The 24,001-nt window shown below is 41.7% G+C and overlaps 1 protein-coding gene across 4 annotated transcripts in view; it reads left to right on the forward strand.

Moving 5' to 3' along the window:
- Nucleotides 1-24,001, forward strand: part of si:dkey-220o5.5 (actin filament-associated protein 1-like 2) — a 100,025-nt gene that overhangs the window by 19,069 nt on the left and 56,955 nt on the right. For 2 of the 4 annotated variants that reach the window (XM_024002697.2, XM_024002699.2), the window contains exon 2: nucleotides 20,378-20,506. The exons of 1 other annotated variant lie outside the window; for it this stretch is intronic. In XM_024002697.2, coding sequence (XP_023858465.1) covers nucleotides 20,378-20,506 — 129 coding nt within the window. Of the gene's footprint in view, nucleotides 1-11,342; nucleotides 11,456-20,377; nucleotides 20,507-24,001 lie in introns of all 4 variants that reach the window. One more of the 4 variants, XM_024002700.2, reaches the window with a different exon arrangement.

Below are 24,001 nucleotides of genomic sequence, written 5' to 3' on the forward strand. Positions count from 1 at the left end.
ATGACAGTCTTATAACATGTTACACAATAAATCTATGTTTTGTTCGAAACAATTTGCATATTTGAGCTATAAATCATTTACATTGCAGCTACCATCACAGCTACCGTCACAAATAGCACCGAAGCAGCCAGAGTAATTATAGAGACCAACGTGAAATACCTAAATACTCATCAAAAACATTTCTGAAAAATGCATGGTGTACAGCAAATGAAAGACAAGCATCTTGTGAATCCAGCCAATATTTCCGATTTTTAACTGTTTTACAGCGAAAACACAATATAGCATTATATTAGCTTACTACAATAGCCTACCACACAACCGCATTCATTCATTCAAAGCACGTTAGCGATAGCAATAGGCACGTTAGCGATAGCGAATAAACCAGCAAAAATATATACATTTCACTAACCTTCATAAACTTCATCAGAGGACAGTCCTATAACATCATATTACACAATACATATATGGTTTGTTCGAAAATGTGCATATTAGAGCTGATATCCGTGGTTATACATTCTGAAAACTTAGCATTTTTTCCCAGAATGTCCGGATATTTCCTGACACTCACCTATTCTGACCAAATAACTATTCATAAACATTACTAAAAAATACATGTTGTATAGGAAATGATAGATACACTAGTTCTTAATGCAATCGCCGTGTTTAGAATTCTAAAAAATAACTTCATTAGACATGCAGCTTATGTTATGGCGAGAGGCGCGCAAAATCTGGGCGCAAACTAATAGTACACAGTTCGACAGATATATGAAATAACATCATAAATGGGTCCTACTTTTGTTGGGCTTCCATCAGAATGTTGTACAAGGTCCTTTGTCGGGAACAATCGTGTTTGGTTTTAGAATGGCATTTTTCCCTCTCGAATGAGCAAGCAAAACTAGCCAAGTGCGCTAAGCTCTCCTTCGTCACCAAACGCAAAGAACGCAACACGTCTAAATCCCAAAAAAATTCAATAATCTAATAAAACTATATTGAAAAAAACATATTTACGATGATATCTTCACATTTATCAAATAAAATCAAAGCCGGAGATATAAGACGTCTATAACGATTGCTTTTCAGAAGCCAATACTGGTGACCTTTATGCGCTTCCTGAACAAACGAATTCTGGGGTCATGTCATTTCAAGCTGGCTCTTTGACCATAGAAAGAGATTGAGACCCCATTTCACCTCTCACAGCCTATTGACATCTAGTGGAAGGCATATGAAGTGCATGTATAGTCATAAATCCAAGCAAAATGATAGGGAGGGCCTGGAACAGGCCTCGATTTGAGATTTTCACTTTCTGACAGGAAGTTTGCTGCAAAATGAGTTCTGTTTTACTCACAAATATAATTCAAACGGTTTTAGAAACTTGAGATGTGTTCTACAATAGTAATAATAATATGCATATTGTACGAGCAAGAATAGAGTACGAGGCCGTTTAAATTGGCACGATTTTTCCCCAAAATGTAAATAGCGCCCTCTATCCTCATTAAGCTAAGGATCCTATCATCTCCTGCTTCCAGACATTTCACCATCTAGATACAAGGGTTGGATTTGCACTAAACAATTTCATGTCAGCTCAAGGCATGTACAACAACTAGTATAATGATTAGCCTCATATACATGTCTACCGGTATCGTTTTTAAATTGAGAACATATAGCTGAACAATATTTAAATAGTGTGTGAGTTAAGTTATTCTCTGCTTCAGATGCACAATGTCAAGGTGTGCATTGCAAATGCCCATAAAGCGGTAAAGGCGCTGCATGGTCAATCCAACGTCTGCATTGGCCATGCAGTATTTACGGTGATACGGCCTCTGCAGAAGTCAGGGCATTTATACTTGTTGCGTTTCGCGGAGCAGCGCAGAGCTGTTGTTAAGGAAGTTGTCAAGGAAGTGAGTTTGTGTTTATACATGACCTCCCACCCCCACCTACCATCATCCAATCAGGTCACTGCGGAGCTATACGGAGCCCTCCATATTGTTACAACATTTGAGAGGCGCAAGGCAATGCAGTATGGAGCTCAATTYRGCCTCTGATTGTGACAATCAAATCAAACTAATTGGAGAGCTAATGACTGAACAAAAAACACAGAAACAGACTAATTAGAAACAGATTCCCTTCCCCTCTTTATTGCAGGATTGTGATCTGTGATTAATCAACATCAACACTASTTCATATTGAATAATAGTTAACTTAAGTTGCTTTCATATCATTTCAAAGTGTACAAGTAAGCTAACTCATATGTAAAGGTGGTTCCAGCCCAGCAATAGAACACTTGAAAATTAACTAATTAGGTTTGCTACATTGAATCAGGTGTGTTAGTGCTGGGCTGGAACAGAAGCCTGCACACCCAGCAGGGCTGGCCTGCTCCAGTTGTAATAAGTTTATATTGTGTGACTTTTAAACTGTATTTTTGTTCACAAAAKTTGCTAACATATAAGCCATGGTATACAAGGGTGTACACTTATTCTCTTGGGACCTCTTCTTCTACAGACAGGGTTTGACAGATCTCTGTATATAACGACATAAAACATAGCAAAGAAACAGGCTATATTATACTCAAATTAGACAGCCCTGAATATTATGTTGCTAGATTTCTCTGTCCTCAGTTTTTCCTCGCTAGGGACTGGAACTAGAGAATAGTTTCATAATGTCCCACACAGTTACCTGCCCTATCCAGAGTCTATACTATACTCCTATACTGTCGCTTCTCTTACAGCTGGAAGTGCTAGCTAATCCTTTCACCCTCTTCCATGGCTGATCGCTACCTAGCTACAAATGCATTTAGAATTACAACGATAAATACATCAAGATAGTTAACTAGCTAATATGAAGTTAGTAAGCTGGTGAGCTATACAGCAGCGGTCCYCAACCTTTTTTGCACCACGGACCGGTCTCATATAGACAATTAGGCCTATACGTTTAGTATAGCTGCTTTTCATAACATTTTAGTTTAAGTAGGTCTAACGTGATGATATTATAAAAACAGTGCATATTTTTCTCTAGAGACCATATAATAAAAACATTGCAACTCACCATGTCACTGAATCAGTGGGACATTCACAAATGGGTCGCGGATCCATTCCTTCGCACTTCGTGGGAAGTCACGCTCGAACTCCGTTGACAGCGAAGCTAGGTGATCGCTGTCAACGGATATCCTGGAAGGATATTGACCTCATTCCGTCAGTAGAGGATGCCTGGTTATTCTTTAAAAGTGCTTTCCTCACCATCTTAAATAAGYATGSCCCATTCAAAAATGTAGAGCKAAGAACAGATATAGCCCTTGGTTCACTCCAGACTTGACTGTCCTTGACCAGCACAAAAACATCCCGTGGCGTACTGCATTAGCATCGAATAGCCTCCGCAATATGCAACTTTCAGGGAAGTTGGGAACCAATATACACAGGCAGTTAGGAAAGCAAAGGCTAGCTTTTTTAAACAGAAATTTGCATCCTGTAGCACAAACTCCAAAAAGTTCTGGGACACTGTAAAGTCCATGGAGAATTAGAGCACCTTCTCCCAGCTGCCCACTGCACTGAGGCTAGGAAACACTGTCACCACCGATAAATCTACGATAATGGAGAATTTCAAAAAGCATTTTTCAACAGCTGGCCATGCTTTACACCTGGCTACCCCTACCCCGGTCAACAGCTCTGCACCCCTCACAGAAACTTGCCCAAGCAAGTTTCTCCTTCACCCAAATACAGATAGCTGATGTTCTGAAAGAGCTGCAAAATCTGGACCCCTACAAATCAGCTGGGCTAGACAATCTGGACCCTCTCTTTCTAAAATTAGTCACCGCAATTGTTGCAACCCCTATTACTAGCCTGTTCAACCTCTCTTTTGTATCGTCTGAGATCCCTAAAGATTGGAAAGCTGCCACGGTCATCCCGCTCTTCAAAGACCCAAACTGTTACAGACCTATATCTATCCTACCCTGCCTTTCTAAAGTCTTCGAAAAGCCAAGTTAACAAACAGATCACCTACCATTTAGAATCCCACCGTACCTTCTCCGCTATGCAATCTGGTATCCGAGCTGGTCATGGTGCACCTCAGCCACGCTCAAGGTCCTAAACGATATCATAACCACCGTCGATAAAAGACAAATACTGTGCAGCCGTCTTCATCGACCTGGCAAGGCTTTCAACTCTGTCAATCACTGTATTCTAATCGGCAGACTCAACAAGCCTTGGCTTCTCAATGACTGCCTCGCCTGGTTCACCAACTACTTCTCTGATAGAGTTCAGTGTGTCAAATCGGAGGGCCTGTTGTCCGGACCTCTGGCAGTCTTATGGGGGTGCCACAGGGTTCAAATTCTCGGCCGACTCTTTTCTCTGTATATATCAATGATGTCGCTCTTTCTGCTGGTGATTCTCTGATCCACCTCTACGCAGACGACACCATTCTCTATGCTTCTGGCCCTTCTTTGGACAACTGTGTTAACAAACCTCCAGACGAGCTTCAATGCCACACAACACTCCTTCCGTGTCCTCCAACTGCTCATAAATGCTAGAAAACAAATGCATGCTCTTCACCGATCGCGCCCGCCACGACCCGCCCGCCTGTCTAGCATCACTACTCTCTGGACGGTTCTGACTTAGAATATGTGGACAACTACAAATACCTAGGTGTCTGGTCAGACTGTAAACTCTCCTTCCAGACTCACATTAAGCATCTCAATCCAAAATTAAGTCTAGAATCGGCTTCCTATTTTGCAACAAAGCATCCATACTCATGCTGCCAAACATACCCTCGTAAAACTGACTTATCCTACGATCCTTGACTTCGGCAATGTCATTTACAAAATACCTCCAACACCTCTACTCAGCAAATTGGATGTAGTCTATCATAGTGCCATCCGTTTTTGTCACCAAAGCCCCATATACTACCACCATCGCACCTGTATGCTCTCGTTGGCTGGCCCTTGCGGCTTCAATATCCTGGCGTCGCCAAAAACCCACTGGCTCCAGGTCATCTATAAGTCTTTGCTAGGTAAAGCTCCGCTTTTCTCAGCTCACTGGTCACCATAGCAGCACCCACCCGTAGCACGCACTCCAGCAGGTATATTTCACTGGTCATCCCCAAAGCCAACTCGTCATTTGGTCGCCTTTCCTTCCAGTTCTCTGCTGCCAATGACTGGAACTAATTGCAAAAATCACTGAAGCTGGAGTCTTATATCTCCCTCACTAACTTTAAGCATCAGCTGTCAGAGCAGCTAACCGATCATTGCACCTGTACACAGCCCATCTGTAAATAGCCCACCCAACTTCCTCATCCCCATATTGTTATGTATTTTTTCTTCTCCTTTGCACCCCAGTATCTCTACTTGCACATTCATCTTCTGCACATCTATCACTCCAGTGTTTAATTGCTAAATTGTAATTATTTCGCCACTATGGCCTATTTATTGCCTTACCTCCCTAATCTCCCTAACCACATTTGCACACACTGTATACAGATTTTTCTATTGTGTTATTGACTGTACGTTTGTTTATCCCATGTGTAACTCTGTGTTGTTGTTTTTGTCGCACTGCTTTGCTTTATCTTGGCCAGGTCGCAGCTGTAAATGAGAACTTGTTCTCAACTGGCCTACCTGGTTAAATAAAGGTGAAAAAAAAAAGTTTACATATTTTTTGAAATTGCACCAACTGGGAGAAGGACAGCCCATTCTCAGTCTCTGCTAAAATCACCGCTAATGTTTGGAACATGTCAAATATGCCCCTATCCACTTGCCGTCCCCACAGTTCCAGTTTGGCTTTGAATGTAGCCACTKTATCTGCCAACTTAAAGACAGTTGTCATTCTCCCCTGAAGTGACAGATTGAGTTCGTTGAGCAGGTTGAATATGTCGCACAGGTAAGGTATTTTCTATTGAATGAGGCTTTCTTTTTTTTTGCAGTCTCAGGCTCTGCGGTCTCTGCATTATCGAAATTGTCGTTGGGCCTTTTATCTCTCTTACCCCTTCCGAAGAAGCTCTCCAGCGACGTTTGTTTGTTTTTATTCATGTCAGCTAACGTAGCTAGCTAGTACAAAGTTGGCGGGCAACACCACTCACGCAGACCGTGATGAACTTACCGTGCGCGCATTACTCGAGTTCGAAATCTGTAAACTTGGCGTGACAGGCGTGACAGAGATATTAGAGTGGTGTGAAAAGGACCAACAGACTGCACCAAGTTCAATGTAATGACTGCACAAATAGCCTCAAATTTGATCAAACTTTTATTTTACMGATTATATATTTTTTAAATACATTATTTATCCTTTCTGTGTGGCCCGGTAGCGAATAAAGCGAACATCTGCTATACAGTATGTAAGTTAGCTATCTAGCAAACATTACGTTAGCAGCTTATTTTAGTAAGGCTACACACTACGTTTTTGTAGCAAGCTAGCTAATAATACATCGTTTTTGATAACTTTAAACATATATTTACTTACTTGAATAGRTTCTCCTACAGCCTCCATTTTCTTTGTCCTTAGACAAACTAAATAATGGTCAATCTTTCTGGTGGTAGCAAAACACAGCTTGCCATATTGACGATTRGAGGACTTTCAACAGACTGAGATTGGTCTTCCAACATGGCGCTTGGTGTGGTTGCAAACCTTCTATTGCCCTCAGAACAGCCTCACTTCGTCGAAGGTGTCGAAAGTGTTCCACATGGATGCTGGCCAATGTTGGCTCCAATGCTTCCCGCAGTTGTGTCAAGTTGGCTGGATGTCCTTTGGGTGGTGGACCATTCTTGATACACACGGGAAACTGTTGAGCGTGAAAAACGCAGCAGCGTTGCAGTTCTTGACACAAGCCGGTGCGCCTGGCACCTACTACCATACCCAGTTCAAAGGCACTTAAATCTTTTGTTTTGCCCATTCACCCTCTGAATGGCACACATACACAATCCATGTCTCAATTGTCTCAAGGCTTAACAATCCTTCTTTAACCTGTCTCCTCCCCTTCATCTACACTGATTTAAGTGGATTTAACAAGYGATATCGATAAGGGATTATAGCTTTCACTTGGGTTCACCTGGTCCGTCTATGTCATGGAAAGAGCAATGTTCTTAATGTTTTGTATACTCAGTGTATATATCTGTGATCCCCTTAGTCTCCATGCAAAGACTCAAAGTAATCACCCTTCTATTCCTTTACATAGGGTAGGGTACTGCGGTAATAGAAAGTTTAGGCTAAGAGGGAAGAACCGCAGGCGCGGGGGGTATATGAGAAGACGTCATTAGGGAGACTTGCCCCATGGGTCCTGGTCAAAAGTAGTGCACTATATAGGCCCGCAGAGCCTGCTGCCTAGGATCAGCTCCAAAAGAGCCAGAGGCTGTCACACAGTTTAATCTTTGTTTGCCCACCAGCTAAACATTGCCACCAGGTTGACAGACAGTATTTGTTTAGTGACTTGGTTTTAGCGCTTTCTTGTCGAATCTGTCTTGTCTGAAGGTCACTATGTGCAGTTCACACCAATGAGGTAACAATAGAAGCTCTCTATCTCAGAGGGTTAGTATAATACCACATTGAAGGGTCAATTTCTCTGCTGGCAATTAAAATCCACTAGATTAAGATTACTAGATTATTAATGTATGTTTTCTCAATAATAATTGTGACTGCACGTGACCTTGTATATGAAATAACTATGTTTTTGAACAAAGAGCTGCTGTCAAAGGTGGGGGGCATCATGAAACAAAGCATCATTGTAAAGCATTGATTCCTACAGGAAAAACAAACACAGAGGAGTTAAAGAGAGAGTGACATAGTTGGAGGACATTGTGAAAAATGATGATTGCCCTGCATGTATTTGGTCTCTATGTAATTCCCACTATGAGAGGAACTCTTTGACTTTGTTTTTTCACTGTGTGCCTGCCTGGAGTGATGCATGAATTATGAATCAAAACAACTGAGCTAGTGAGTGAGACGGCTTCATTCAAGACTAATAATCCTCAATGCCGCCCAGGCACTAAGGCGTTCTTTTCATGAAGCCATTTAAAAACTATTGAGGACATAACAAGGGACTTGTTTTATGTGGTCCATGTTGCAGTGGCAGCTCAGAGTAGAAAGACCCGAACCCCTCACGTCATTTTGTMTTTTTGTTAACACGTAGAGAGATAATGGGACTACTGCAGCACAAAGGGCCTCTGATTGCAGTGCCCACATACTGCAGGCTGCAGCWCTGTGGTGGTAGAACTGGGCCCTCACTGTTGGGCTAGAAGAGAAGCACTGCTCCATTCCYTTTGATTATTTTCTACATAAAAATACATTGTCATCATCACACATACAGTATCAGCACATAGTCACATAGCTCGTCTATATTCTTGAGTCTAGTTATTTTTGGCCAYATACAGTGCATATCGTAAGTATTCAACCTCCTTGGATTTCTCCACATTTTTTTGTCAACGATCTACACAAAATACTGGAAGAAACATTTTTAATAATACTAATACAATGGCCTCCGTAATTATTKGGACAATTTTTATTTTMTTTTGGCTCTGTAGTCCAGCACTTTGGATTTGAAATGATAGCTTTAATTAGAATGTATTTTCATTCATATCGGGTGAACAGTTTAGAAATTACAGCAGTTTTTGTACATAGTCCCCATTTTAGGTCACCAAAACTATTGGGACAAATTCACTTATAAACTCAGAAAAAAAAGAAACGTCCTCTCACTGTCAACTGCATTTATTTTCAGCAAACTTGCATGTGTAAATATTTGTAATTACATAACAAGGTTCAACAACTGAGACATAAACTGAACAAGTTCGACAGACATGTGACTAACAGAAATGGACTAATGTGTCCCTGAAAAAAAGGGCCGGTCAAAATCAAAAGTAACAGTCAGTCTCTGGTGTGGCCACCAGCTGCATTAAGTACTGCAGTGCATCTCCTCCTTATGGACTGCGCCAGATTTGCCAGTTGCTGTGAGATGTTACCCCACTCTTCCACCAAGGCACCTGCAAGTTCCCGGACATTTTTTGGGGGAATGGCTCTAGCCCTCACCCTCCGATCCAACAGGTCCCAGACGTGCTCAATGGAATTGAGATCCGGGCTTTTCGCTGGCCATGGCAGAACACTGACATTCCTGTCTTGCAGGAAATCACACACAGAAAGAGCAGTATGGCTGGTGGCATTGTCATGCTGGAGGGTCATGTCAGAATGAGCCTGCAGGAAGTGTACCACATAAGGGAGGAGGATGTCTTCCCTGTCTGTCTCTTATACACATCTAGATGTGTATAAGAGACAGGTGACACACTGCCCCAGACCATGATGGACCCACCACCTCCAAATCGATTCCGCTCCAGAGTACAGGCCTCGGTGTAACGCTCATTCCTTCGACGATAAACGCAAATCGAACCATCACCCCTGGTGAGACAAAACCGTGACTCGTCAGTGAAGAGCACTTTCTGCCAGTCCGGTCTGGTTCAGCGACGGTGGGTTTGTGCCCATAGGTGACGTTGTTGCCGGTGATGTCTGGTGAGGACCTGCCTTACAACAGGCCTACAAGCCCTCAGTCCAGCCTCTCTCAGCCTATTGCGGACAGTCTGAGCACTGATGGAGGGATTATGCGTTCCTGATGTAACTCAGACAGTTGTTGTTGCTATCTTGTACCTGTCCCGCAGGTGTGATGTTCGGGTGTACCRATCCTGTGCAGGTGTTGTTACACGTGGTCTGCCACTGCGAGGACGATCAGCTGTCCGTCCTGTCTCCCTGTAGCGCTGTCTTAGGCGTCTCACAGTACGGACATTGCAATTTATTGCCCTGGCCATCTCCTTGCAGCATGGCTAAGGCACATTCACGCAGATGAGCAGGGACCCTGGGCATCTTTCTTTTGGTGTTTTTCAGAGTCAATAGAAAGGCCTCTTTAGTGTCCTAAGTTTTCATAACTGTGACCATAACTGTGACCTTAATTGTTCATACATTTTTTATGGTTCATTGAACAAGCATGGGAAACAGTGTTTAAACCTTTTACAATGAAGATCTGTGAATTTATTTGGATTTTTACGAATTATCTTTGAAAGACAGGGTCCTGAAAAATKTACGTTTCTTTTTTTGCTGAGTTTATGTGTATTAAAATAGTCAAACGTTTAGTATTTCATACCATATTCCTAGCACGCAATGATTACATCAAGTTTGTGACTCTACAAACTTGTTGGATGCATTTTCTGTTTGTTTTGGTTGTTTCAGATTATTTTGTGCCCAAATAGAATTGAATGGTAAATAATTTGTGTCGTTTTGTAGTCACTTTTATTGTAAATAAGAATATAATATGTTTCTAAACACTTCTACATTCATCTGGATGCTAAATCGTGAATATTTATGAGTGAGAAAGTTACAGACAGACAAATATCTGTAATTTCTAAACGGTTCACCCGATGTGGATGAAAAGACCTTCAAATTAAAGCAGACATTTTACATTTTACATTTAAGTCATTTAGCAGACGCTCTTATCCAGAGCGACTTACAAATTGGAAAGTTCATACATATTCATCCTGGTCCCCCCGTGGGGAATGAACCCACAACCCTGGCGTTGCAAGCGCCATGCTCTACCAACTGAGCCACACGGGACCACAAATGGCACATTAACCTTATAGTCATTGTATCAGTCCCAAGAAATATTCACTGTGCCAACAATCAAGGAGGGCACTGTATATCTTGATTAGATAAGTATTCACCCCCCTAAGTCAATACATATTAGAAACATCTTTGGCAGCGATTACAGCTGTGAATCTTTTTAGGTAAGTCTCTTAGGGGGGAATTTCAACCCGAGTTAAGCATGCATAAATGGAATGTAGTTCCCTTTTTATGCACTTTTCTCTCTACACATATTTTTTACCTTGAACGTAAGCATTTAAAATAGCATGCTATTCACCTGCTATTAGAGATTAAAGAAATTAAGGTGTGGTGGAGGTGTGTCTACAGATCCACCGTATTCTGACCTTGACTTAATTCCCTCATAATTCCACCAATTTTACATGCAATGAAACAATGAATAAGGTTGAGCAACCTGTCGGTTCCAAGTGGAACATCATCTACATTATTTTTTTTCCGATATAAATAAAACTTAGATCCGTTGTAGCGGTGTCAGGGGTTGTGTGGTGGATGGACGGTATGTGCCTGTGAGGTTTCTGTGTTTTCTGGCTGCCAGGACCACGGACAGCAATGGGAAGTATTCCCCAGAGGCAAGACCAGGGACAGCTCAGGGGAAACTTCCAGACTGCAGCAGAACAACCACACCTGTCTCCAGTTGTAATTAGAGACTAAACTGCAGACAGGTGAAACCACTCAGGGCCTCTACTTAACCGCGCCCTGGGTTTGCTTTCTTTCTCTTTCCTTTGACCCTGGCAGGTGAAGGAGGCTAGTGGAGAGACTGAGCATATGGTGGAGTAGCAGGTATAACCGAACTGAAGATTTCAACATGGAGTGAACGCGAAAGACCAAGAGTGGAGGACCTTCCACTGGTGAAGACATATTTACTTTGTTTGAGTTGTGTATATCAGGAACACTGCCAGTACCTGATAAAGAATAAACTGTGTTAACCCTTCACGTGGACTGGTGGTGTGTGTTTGAATGTGTAAATCCTGCCTTACCAAGATCATGGCGCTGAAACCACCACACCATTCACTGTAATTTAGAAATTGATAAGTGCTATTGATTGATAAGAACKAGGTAAATGAGAGTTGTTTGGATAAGGGGAATTAAAATATAAATGAATTGTTTTAGATCTTTTTTTAGCTWAAGATTRCTGGAGACAAATGTGAAACCAGTCATATGGCAGCAAAGTGAACATATTAACATATCACCTTTTCCACAGTGAAGTTTATGAAATGCTGACCATAACTTGTAGGGATAACATTTGGAGACCCAAGCTATAGGCTTCTGTAGCCATGCACAAATGATAGTATAGAGCCAAACCTACTGTCGTGGCTTTACTTTAATTAATCTGAGTAGTTATTTAATCCACTAACTATGGTTGGTTGTTACACAATTTAATGGTATCATGTAACAATTAACTCATTAGGATTTGGTGCACCACGGATTAAGTTATTTAAAGAGTTACCATCTCCCAAATGAAACTGTAAGGTCTTTACCTATAACGTCCATAAAACAGTCAACATATTAATCATAACCTTATCATTCTGAACAGTCAACCTTATTGGATCTGTTAACCCCAGCCKTACTCATGATTCAGTACTGCACATTGGTTTAACTATTTATTTACTAGTTACCTAAATAACACAGAACATACACACCTAATACATGAGGGAAAAGTCCCTAGCGGACTAACATGACTGCTTGTTTACCAAAAAAGAGAGGGGTAGAGMGAGAAAGAGACTTATTGTTGATRCATTTGGAAACTACTCCGTTATCATTTACTTTGCACACGAACCACTGCCCGTTTGGAGTACTAAATCATGACTGTATTTACGTGTGAATGCCTTTGGTCGTCTATCTCTGTCGAAAACCAAACCTTCTTGGAAAAGGGTTTGGTTGGGTCTCACGTGTAAGGCTCTGATTGTCCATAAAGGTCACAATGGGGGCCTGTTTGTGACCACAAGAGGTCACGAACAGGCCCCCATTAACATCGACAGGGCTGTAGTGGAGCGGGTCGAGAGTTTCGAGTTCCTTGGTGTCCACATCACCAACGAACTATTATGGTCCAAACATACCAAGACAGTCATGAAGAGGGCACGACAAAACCTTTTCCCCCTCAGGAGTCGTCAGATTTGCCATGGGTCCCCAGATCCTCAAAAGGTTCTACAGCTGCACCATCGAGAGCATCCTGACCGGTTGCATCACCGCCTGGTATGGCATCTGACCGTAAGGCGCTACAGAGGGTAGTGCGAATGGCCCAGTACTTCACTGGGGCCAAGCTTCCTGCCATCCAGGACCTACATAATAGGCGGTGTCAGAGGAAAGCCCAAAAAATTGTTAGAGACTCCAGTCACCCAAGTTATAGACCTGTTTTCTCTGGTACCGGAGCGCCAAGTCTAGGACCAAAAGGCTCAACAGCTTCTACCCCCAAAACATAAGACTGCTGAACAATATATAAAATTGCCACTGGACAATTTACATTGATCCCTCCCTCGCTTTTGTTCACTCCTGATACTCGCTGTTTGTTTGTTACCCATGCATAGTCACTTCGTCCCCACCTACATGTACAGATGACCTCAACTACGCTCGCACACTAACTTGGTACCAGTGCTCCCTGTATATACGTAGCCTCGTTATTCTTATTGTTACTTTTTATTTTAGTACTTCTTCTTGAACTGCACTGTTGGTTAAGGGCTTGTAAGTAAGCATTTCACAGTAAAATCTACACTTGTTGTATTCAGCGCATGTGACAAATAAAGTTTGATTTGATTTGAATATCCTTAGTTGTCCGGTCTCCATTGGGTCTCCATTGGTTTCCTCAGAACTTCTTAGCCGTACCAGTGATTGTCTGAAAGGGTAGTTCTCTCCTTTCTCCACCTATGTGGATAATCAGAGTTTGAACCACTTTACACGCACAGCTGCAGACTGGCGATGTCCTGGTCTGATAGGCGAGTTCATTTTCTTCACCTCGTGTTGAGGTTCAAAGTTCCAACCATTTCAGACGTGTAGCGACCGCTCCACGCTTTTCTGGTGTAATGTTAATTTCGTTACCAAGGCTTTTTATGCACTCTGGCCATTCCTCATGCAATGGCAAAATATTGGATAAAGCAATTTCACAGATTTGTCTGTTTTAAATATGCTGTAATAAAGGCATTACAACTTGTTTTCTCGTTAGAACAGATATATTACTTATAATTTGTTTAGTGTTGTTTACACTGCTCCAAACAGGCAGAAAGGTAATATTGGAATCTAATAGCACCTGTTTGTCACATAATATGCACACAGCTCTCGCTCCTATACCCTACTWTTTCTTGATCTCCTTCTAATTGTTATTGTTACAATTATTATTATCGTCATCGTTATAAAAGTAAGTCATGTCGTTATCATTAGTAGGCTTTGCATAGTAGCCTTGTATCACCACCATCAAGCTGTAGGCCTAAGAGTGCATCCTGCTAAGTCTTAATACTGTAACTTACTTAGACCTATATTTCATTATAGGCTATTGTATCAATCAATCAATCATTCATTTGTTCATGCCGTCACATACATTCATGCTTTGAAATGTAATCAAGCGTTTTAGGTTTAAAATTAAATAACAAAGGTAGCTTTGAATAATTAGCCTAAACAATAAACAAACTGCAAACCTGTTCTTAGTCTGCTGTAATAAAGATTGTATATATTTTTCTGTTAGAAAAGACTCTTTAGTACACTTATTTATTTAGTGTTGTTTACACTTTTCCAAATGGTCAGAAAAATATTATAATATTGTAATCTAACAACAACTGTTTGGCACACATAATACTCATGCAACGTGTGCTCCTATACCCTTATTTTTCTTGATCTCCAGTAGTTTCCACAACTAATTCAAATGTCTTCCACAGATCTGACTTCCCCTTTCCCTCCTGAGCAACCAATAAACATTTGCCTGTTTCGAGTTTCGTTTTCACGTCCTCCGCATCCATTTTGCTGTCGACATGACTGTGTTCGGAGTTTGTTATAACCAATTTATTGATGTGATTATGATAGGCTATAGGTCAGGCCCTATTGGTCACATGCGATGCTTACATGTTTCACAAAGAGTGCAAGGGTTGAGGGAATAGGGAATGTTCTTCCTAAACAAATTAGTGATTTTGTTAACAGAACATTTCAGTCAGAAACAAGTAAGAAACTAATTGGCTAAAATTATGTCGGGGACATAAGGTCGGGGACAGCCCTACTACAGCCCCATTGTTGTGGATGGGGGCGTGCTTGCCTCTCCGTTTCCTGTAGTCCACGATCATCTCCTTTGTCTTGAGGGAGAGGTTATTGTCCTGGCACCACACTGCCAGGTCTCGGACGTCCTCCCTATAGGCTGCCTCATCATCCTACCACCGTCATGTCGTCAGCCTAATTGATGATAGTGTTGAAGTCATGCGCAGCCAAGGAGTACAGGAGGGAACTAAGCAAACACCCATGAGYGGACCCCGTGTTGATGGTCAGCGTGGCAAAAGTGTTTTTGCCTTCCCTCACCACCTGAGGGCGGCCCGTCTGGTAGTCCAGSATCCAGTTGCAGATGGAGATGTTCAGTCCCAGGGTCCTGAGCTTGGTGATGAGCTTGAAGTGGACTATGGTGTTTCCCAGCGCATCTTGACCAGGGGCTAACGGTTGAGGGGGGAGCTAGCGGAGCTTGACAAGGTGCTAGCGGTTGACGGGGAGCTAGCACGGCTTGACCTGGGTCTAGCGGATGAGGAGCTAGCATGGCCAGGGGCTAGCAGAAGTTGGAGAGGGGCTAGCATGGCCAGGGCCTAGCAGAGGTTGGAGATGGGCTAGAGTAGCATTGCCAGGAGCTAGCAGAGGTTGAGGGGAGCTAGCTCATTGTCAGGTGGAGCTAACATAGGTTGAGGAGCTAGCGTACCATGGTTAGCGGCTAGCAGAGGTTGAGGATGAGTTAGTGTAGCATCTTGAGCAGGAGCTAGTGGGGGGGGGGGGGGGTTAGTGAGGGCTAGCCGGATAGCTAGATTGACATGTGGACAGTCTAGGAGCAGAGGCTACTTCATCCTCCAAGAGGTTCTGTTGAATGAAGCTGCAAACAAGTTCAGGTGACGAGAGGTCAAGTTCTGCTTGGCGGATTTACCTCTCAAGTTTTAGTTTCCTAGCAATCCTTTTCCTTTCCCTTGTTGCTGCCTCCTATAGTATTTGAGCTGCTTTGGCGTAAGCATTAATCTGAAGGCATTGTGCTTGCAATTTTTCCTCCATTTGTCTTTTCTCAACTTTATCCCTATTTTGTTTCTCCTCCAGAATACTAGTTTGTAGGTCTCTCAGGGAGGCATGACTGCAAGTGGAGGAATGTCTACTGTCCTGTGACTGAGGCGTGCTCTATGAAGTTTAAGTTCTTGTCACAATTGAATTTTTACTCTTTATAGTGCGGCTTCATTCAGTATGGGATGCTGTTAGACGCTGACTTCCTATCTCATAGAGCTAGCAATCAAGAGGAAACTGACTGAACGACTAAAAAACTCGAAATGCCAATACATTGACATTTGTTCGCTAAACATGTCGGGGGATGCTATTCCCGAGGACAAATTGTTCTGTCTCACGATTCCCAAGCATTAACCGGCACAGGGGATGTCCAGTGTGCTGTGTGGCTATATTGACAAAAAACAGATTCCATGGGATCGAATGGTGGGCTTTTGCACATATGTTGAGACGGCATGCAGGCCTCTGCACTCTAGTTATGAATGTGTCTCCCTCTGCCATATGGACGCATTGTATGATACACTGAGAGAAACTGCCTGCAAAAGAGCTGAGCACAGAACTCTGAGATAAAGTATACTGCAGCAGGTAACTTTGATTGCAAATCCACTGCCCACACACCTGCTCGCAAAACTATCTGGAAATTTAGGATCAGAGCATGACAATGTTCTATTTCACGCTTACCAAGATGCGCGCCGAGGCTTGGTGGTTATCGAGGGGGAATGTTGGAAAGATTTTTCGCATTAAAGAGAGGAACTGTTATCATTCACAAATGATGGATGCAAAAAAAACTGATTTGCTTTTAACTTTCTGTGTAATGACAAGAAAATGTGTCTCCTTGCCTATGTAACAGACATATTTGGGAAACTGAATAAACTGAATGCAAGCATGCAGGGGAAATACAAAAACATTCTACAGATGAGAGACCGAATTAGTGGATTCAAAGGAAACAATGCCCCTTTCCCTCGTCTGTGCATGTTTCTGACAGCATCAGTAAGTGTCCCACACAAGTGATGACTGTTCACCTCCAATGCTTGGAAGAGCACTTTGGGATCTACTTTCCAATCCATTTGACTGTGATCACGGCTCAGTTGACATGCCGGTAAGTGACACCGAAGGGCTGATCGATCTGTCATGTGACTGAATGCTGCAGACAACGCATTTACGGGTCACTACGGAGGAGTTTTGGTTCCTGATTCAAAGGGAATACCCTGCTGTCTCCATCTGAGAATTAAAACTCATGATAACCTTTGCCAGCTCATATCTGTGTAAAGCTGGATTCAGTGCTCTCGTCTGCATTAAAACCAAATATCGATAAAATATGGATGTGACAGCAGAGATGTGGTATGTACTGTCGACCATGCCCCCTGACTTTGAGAAGCTAGTACGCGTCATGCATCATGCACACCCGTCTCATTAGTGGTGGTGAGATAAGGGACATTATGTCAGACTAATATGAAATGGACTGTTATAGCCCCACATTGAAAGTATGTGATGGTGAGTTGAGTAAATCTGAAATATTGTTAGAATGTTTTTCAATTGACTGCCATAGCCCCAAATAAAAAAGTAAACATTGGCTGTTAATTATGTAATTTTCACATGGTTGGGGTCGTGAGAATTTTCATATATCAAAATGGGGTCGTAGGCCAAAAAAGTTTTGGAACCCCTGGCCTAGGGAATGGGACATCACGACATCACTCGCGCACATCAGAAACTTCCAACAGATACCACGCAATTCTTTGACAACGAGCCTTGTGTTTTTCACAGTGCCTGTACTGGAGRCAGTAATATATTTCCTTTATATGTCTCATGCAACAAATACATACTTACCATATGAGTAACAAATGAGAACAGCAGAACAACAATGTGCCTGTAATGTACCCATCCTCTGGCTGTGGTTCATGTGGAGTAGTAACCTACGGAAGCAGGACTTTCACTCCATAGCAGTTTGACATATAACAGTCGCATTTCCTTCACTCAGTCATTACCAGGAGAATAATTGTAGCTAGAACAATTAAAACCGCTGTTCTGATCTAATATTTATACCAAATATTTTAGGGTCCAAATCATACAGGCATTTTTATCCTCCACAATAAGCAAGAGTTAGGTACTGTTATGTTAGCTGCATTGGCAAATATCTTCAATTAACGTTACATTACTACAATAAAGAACAAAATTGTACATTACATTTCTAGTAAATGCTTTAGTTAGCTAACTAGCTAGGAAATTTGAATCCACTGGGTTTCACAAGATGACAGCCTGGTTCGCTGATTTGCTCGGGAGTCAGTAAAACATGAAATAAGACAATTTACAATTCATACAAATGTCAAACGCCCATATACAGTTGAAGTCGGAAGTTTACATACACTTAGGTTGGAGTCATTAAAACTTGTTTTTCAACCCCTCCACAAATGTCTTGTTAACACACTATAGTTTTGGCAAGTCGGTTAGGACATCTAYTTTGTGCATGACACAAGGAATTTTTCCAACAATTGTTTACAGACAGATTATTTAACTTTAACTAATTCATTGTATCACAATTCCAGTGGGTCAGAAGTTTACATACACTAAGTTGACTGCCTTTAAACAGCTTGGAAAATTCCAGAAAATTAGGTAATGGCTTTAGAAGCTTCTGATAGGCTAATTGACATTATTTTTGTCAGTTGGAGGTGTACTTGTGGATATATTTCAAGGCCTACCTTCAAACTCAGTGCCTCTTTGCTTGACAACATGGGGAAATCAAAAGAAATCAGCCAAGACCTCAGAAAAAAAACTGTAGACCTCCACAAGCCTGGTTCATCCTTGTGAGCAATTTCCAAACGCCTGAAGGTACCATGTTCATCTGTACAAACAATAGTACACTAGTAGAAACACCATGGGACCAAGCAGCCGTCATACCGCTCAGTCTCCTAGAGATGAACGTACTTTGATGCGAAAAGTGCAAATCAATCCCAGAACAACAGCAAAGGACCTTGTGAAGATGCTGGAGGAAACCGGTACAAAAGTAGCTATATCCACAGTAAAACGAGTCCTATATCGACATAACCTGAAAGGCCGCTCAGCAAGGAAGAAGCCACTGCTCCAAAACCGGCATAAAAAAGCCAGACTACGGTTTGCAACTGCACATGGGGACAAAGATCATACTTTTTGCGAGAAATGTCCTCTCTGATGAAACAAAAATAGAACTGTTTGGCCATAATGACCGTCGTTATGTTTGGAGGAAAAAGGGGGCGCTTGCAAGCCGAAGAACACCATCCCAACCGTGAAGACGGGGTGGCAGCATCATGTTGTGGAGTGCTTTGCTGCAGGAGGGGCTGGTGCACTTCACAAAATAGATGGCATCATGATGAATAAAAATTATGTGGATATATTGGAAAACATCTCAAGATTCCAGTCAGGAAGTTAAAGCTTGGTCGCAATTGGGTCTTCCAAATGGACAATGACCCAAGCATACTTCCAAAGTTGTGGCAAAATGGCTTAAGACAACAAAGTCAATGTATAGGAGTGGCCATCACAAAGCCCTGACCTCAATCCTATAGAACATTTGTGGGCAGAACTGAAAAAGCGTGTGCGAGCAAAAGGCCTACAAACCTGACTCAGTTACACCAGCTCTGTCAGGAGGAATGGGCAAAATTCACCCAACTTATTGTGAGAAGCTTGTGGAAGGCTACCCGAAACGTTTGACCCAAGTTAAAACATTTAAAGGCAATGATACCAAATACAATTGAGTGTATGTAAACTTTTGACCCACTGGAAATGTGATGAAAGAAAAAAAGCTGAAAAAAGAATTTTCTCGTACTATTATTCTGACATTTCACATTCTTCAAATAAAGTGGTGATCCTAACTGACCTAAGACAGGGAATTTTTACTAGGATTAAACGTCAGGAATTGTGAAAAACTGAGTTTAAATGTATTTGGCTAAGGTGTATGTGAACATCCAACTTTACCTGTTTAAAGATAAATGTATAGCTAGTTGGCAAATGTTAGCTATTTAGCTTGCTTGTTAAATAGCTATTTTCGTAAATTAACTTTATTACCAAACAATATAGAGAATCRTTTGTCTTTACATTAACTAACATATTSCTCTTAACTGTATTATTTTTTGTACATGACTCGTTATGAAGTTATATTTACTTACATTTACTTCCATCCTAATTTTTYTGTCAGCCATCTTCCTGAAGCAACTATAGAACCTTAGGTCGTAGAGCTTCATTGGTGTTTTGATAACCACATAGGAAGTCTGCATCTCGATTCGCTTGGTTTGGAGGGCCAACTAGAGGGCTGAAATGGCACTACTCCTCGATCAAAGTTGAATTGGAACACCACTCMGACTCGATGCGGCTCGCAGGATCGCGCAAACCAGAGGGGGAGGGCTACGGGGGAGTATTGGGATTGAGCCATTGTTGACATCTGGGGTGTAAAAACTAGGAACCAAATGGAAGCAAACAGACGAAATGGGGAGGGACTAACATGAACTTGTCCAACAAGAAACACTCAATTTCATYGCAAAACATTTTCCTTTGCACTAATGAATACACCCTTATTGTGTCCGCAGTGCTGAACCGGCTGATCACAGATCTGCACTCCTTCCTGGTGGTGCTGGACAGTGAGAACCTCAGCTACATCGCTCAGGCCCAAAAGAAGTCTATCTCAGAGCTGCTGTCCAAGCTGCAAGACACCCCTGGTAGGTCACTGTTGTTGTTAATAACTTACAGTGCCTAGTGAGCCTACACACCCCTTGCACAGTCTTCACATTTTGGAGCCTTAAAATAACGTTTAAAAGGAGATTCAATTAGATGTTTTTCCCTGCAGATCTACACAACCTACTCAACATTTTCAAGTGAAAAATGTCTTGATTGCGTATGTCTTCACACACCAGAGAATACTTGGTGGAAGAACCTTTGGCAGCCATTACTACAGAACACCTGAAGGGACACAACAAAAAAAGCTCATTATTTAGTGTTCCCTTGTGAAATGCTTTGCGTTCCCTCGTAAAATGCTTTGCGTTCCCGCACAAAATGTTTTGCGTTCCCTCGCAAAAAGTTTGTTAGCTAGTAACCTCGTCCACAGGCTATTGCGCACAACGTATTTGGGCGGAAGTCTCTGGGAACGAGATTAGCTAGCTAGCTAGCAACTTTCAAAACGAAGAGGACATAAAGGAACAGCCTTAGGTAAGTGTCCTTTTTGTCTTATAATTTCACATTTGGAAGGTGCATTGAAACAATTAGCTAGCATGATTATATAATTTCTAGCACAGCCAACTATCTATTTAGCAAGCTAACTATATGAATGATGCACTGACTAATAGCTATGGCTATTCTCAAGAACAAGCAAACCCTTATCTGAGCATCAAGTCCGATTGATCGAGCATTCTATTCAATGCATTTTGAAGGAGCGCTGATTTAATCAAAAGTGCATTAACAGTGGTTTGGAAGTACAATTACATTTAATTAGTACACTCTTTAAAAAAGGGTTCCAAAAGGGTTCTTCGGCTGTCCCCATAGGAGAACCATTTTTGGTTCCAGGTAGAACCCTTTTGGGTTCCATGTAGACCCCTCTGTGGAAAGGGTTCYCCTATGGGGACAGCCGATKAACCATTTTAGGATCTAGATGGAGCCTTCTTTTCTAAGAGTGTAGGAAAACCTTTAGTCATCATTTTGATGTTGCCAGATTGACTTTAAATGCTGTGTAATGTTAGCTAGCTAGCTAAGATTGACGGAAGACCACTGGATTTTAGCTACCTAATGTTAGCATTGCTAGCTATTTTTGACAAACTTTGCTAGCTAATGACAACATTGCCATCTGTCTAAGGTAAATGTGATGAGACGATAACAATGGCAAAGACGTGTCCTACTAAACATTTGCCTACTTTAGAAATATAATTTAGACTAAACCCCTGCTGTCCTTTTCCCTGGGCGCCGAAGACGTGGATATCAATTAAGGCAGCCCTCCATACCTCTCTGATTCAGAGGGGTTGGGTTAAATGTGGAAGACACATTTCAGTTTAATGCATTCAGTTGTAAAACTGACTAGATATCCCCCTTTCCCTGAACAACAATATAAATGGAAAATGCAACAACTTCAAAGATTCTACAGTTGCGACATTCGTGCTATTGTGTTGTGACAAAACTACACATTTTAGAGTGTTTTTTTATTGTCTCCAGCACACGGTGCAACTATGTAATGATCATGCTGTTTAATCAGATTCTTGATATGCCACACCTGTCAGGTGGAGGGATTATCTTGGCAAAGGAGAAATGCTCACTAACAGGGATAGAAACAAATGTGAGCACAACATTTGAGAGAAATAAGCTTTTTGTGCGTATGGACARTTTCTGGGATCTTTGATCTCATGTAACATGAGACTAACACTTTACATGTTGCGTTTATATTTGTGTTTAGTGTAAGTAGACCATAGGTGTACAGAGGCCTATTATCAGCAACCATCACTCCTGTGTTCCAATTGCACGTTGTATTAGCTAATCCAAGTTTATCATTTTAAAAGGCTAATTGATCATTAGAAAACCTTTTTGCAATTATGTTAGCACAGCTGAAAAYGGTTGTGCTGCTTAATGAAGCAATAAAACTGGCCTTCTTTATGCTAGTTGAGATYTGGAGCATCAGCGTTTGTGTGTTCGATTACAGGCTCAAAATGGCCAGAAACAAAGAACTTTCTTCTGGAACTCGTCAGTCTATTCTTGTTCTGAGAAATGAAGGCTATTCCATGCGAGAAATTGCCAAGAAACTGAAGATCTCGTACAACGCTGTGTACTACTCCCTTCACAGAACAGCACAAACTGGCKCTAACCAGAATAGAAAGAGGAGTGGGAGGCCCCGGTGCATGACTGAGCAAGAGGACAAGTGCATTAGAGGGTCTAGTTTGAGAAACAGACGCCTCACAAGTCCTCAACTGGCAGCTGCATTAACCTCTTTGGGCTAGGGGGCAGTATTTTGACGTCCAAATGAAAAGTGTGCCCAAAGTAAATTGCCTGTTACTCAGGCCCAGAAAATAGGATATGCATATAATCGGTAGATTTGGATAGAAAACACTCTAAAGTTTCTATAACTGTTAAAATAATGTCTGTGAGTATAACATAACTGATATGGCAGGCGAAACCCCGAGGACAAACCATCCCCCCCAAAAAAACTCAGCCTACCACTATTTTCAATGGCTGTCATGTTTATTATGGGGCGAAATCCTCCCAGATTGCAGTTCCTAGGGCTTCCACTAGATATCAACAGTCTTTAGAAAGAGTTTCAGGCTTGTTTTTGGAAAAATGAGCTAGAATTTGTAGTTTTTCTAAGTGGCTCCCATTTTGGCTGTAGTGTTTTCATGCGCGTGGATGAGAGCGCCTTCTTTGTTGTTTATCTCCGGTAAAGACAATAACGATTGTCCGTCTTAAATTTGATCGTTTWTTTACGTATTAGGGTAGYTGAGATTTGATTATAAACGTTGTTTGACTTGTTTGGAGAAGTTTATTGGTAACGTTTGGGATTCATTTTGTATACATTTTGAAGGAGGGAAACCGGTGAATTATTGAATGAAGCGCACCAGCTAAACTGAGTTTTTGGGGTTATAAAGAAGGACTTTATTGAACAAAAGGACCATTTGTGATGTAGCTGGGACCTTTTGGAGTGCCAACAGAAGAAGATCTTCAAAGGTAAGGCTTTTATTATATCAACCTCTTGGCTTCTTTTTTTTTTTTCACCTTTATTTAACTTCTTATGGCTGTAAGCGGAGCCTTGAGTACCCTGGAAAGAGGTGGCCATTTCCAACGGCCTCGTTCTCAATTCTTGCTCGTGCAATATGCATATTATTATTAATATTGAATAGAAAACACTCTCTAGTTTCTAAAAACGTTTGAATTATGTCTCTAAGTGAAACAGAACCCTTTTTACAGCTCATTTCCTATCCGGAAGTGAGATTTCCAAAAGCTAAGTCGCTCTTCAAAAGCTTGTCTATATAAGGTCATGTCACTTAGGACTGTAGAAACACGTCATACACCTTCCTCTGGGTCTCATGCGGAAGTGAGAACAGAAAGGAGTTGAATATCTCTTTCAGAGAATGCATACACCCTCTTTGAATGAGACGACCGCCATAATTTATTTTTCCTGAGGCGCGAACTCGGACAAGACTCAAATAAAAACCAGAAAAAACTACCGTCAGGAATGAACAGGT

This window comes from Salvelinus sp. IW2-2015, linkage group LG15, assembly GCF_002910315.2.
Source record: "Salvelinus sp. IW2-2015 linkage group LG15, ASM291031v2, whole genome shotgun sequence".
Lineage (NCBI taxonomy): Eukaryota > Metazoa > Chordata > Actinopteri > Salmoniformes > Salmonidae > Salvelinus > Salvelinus sp. IW2-2015.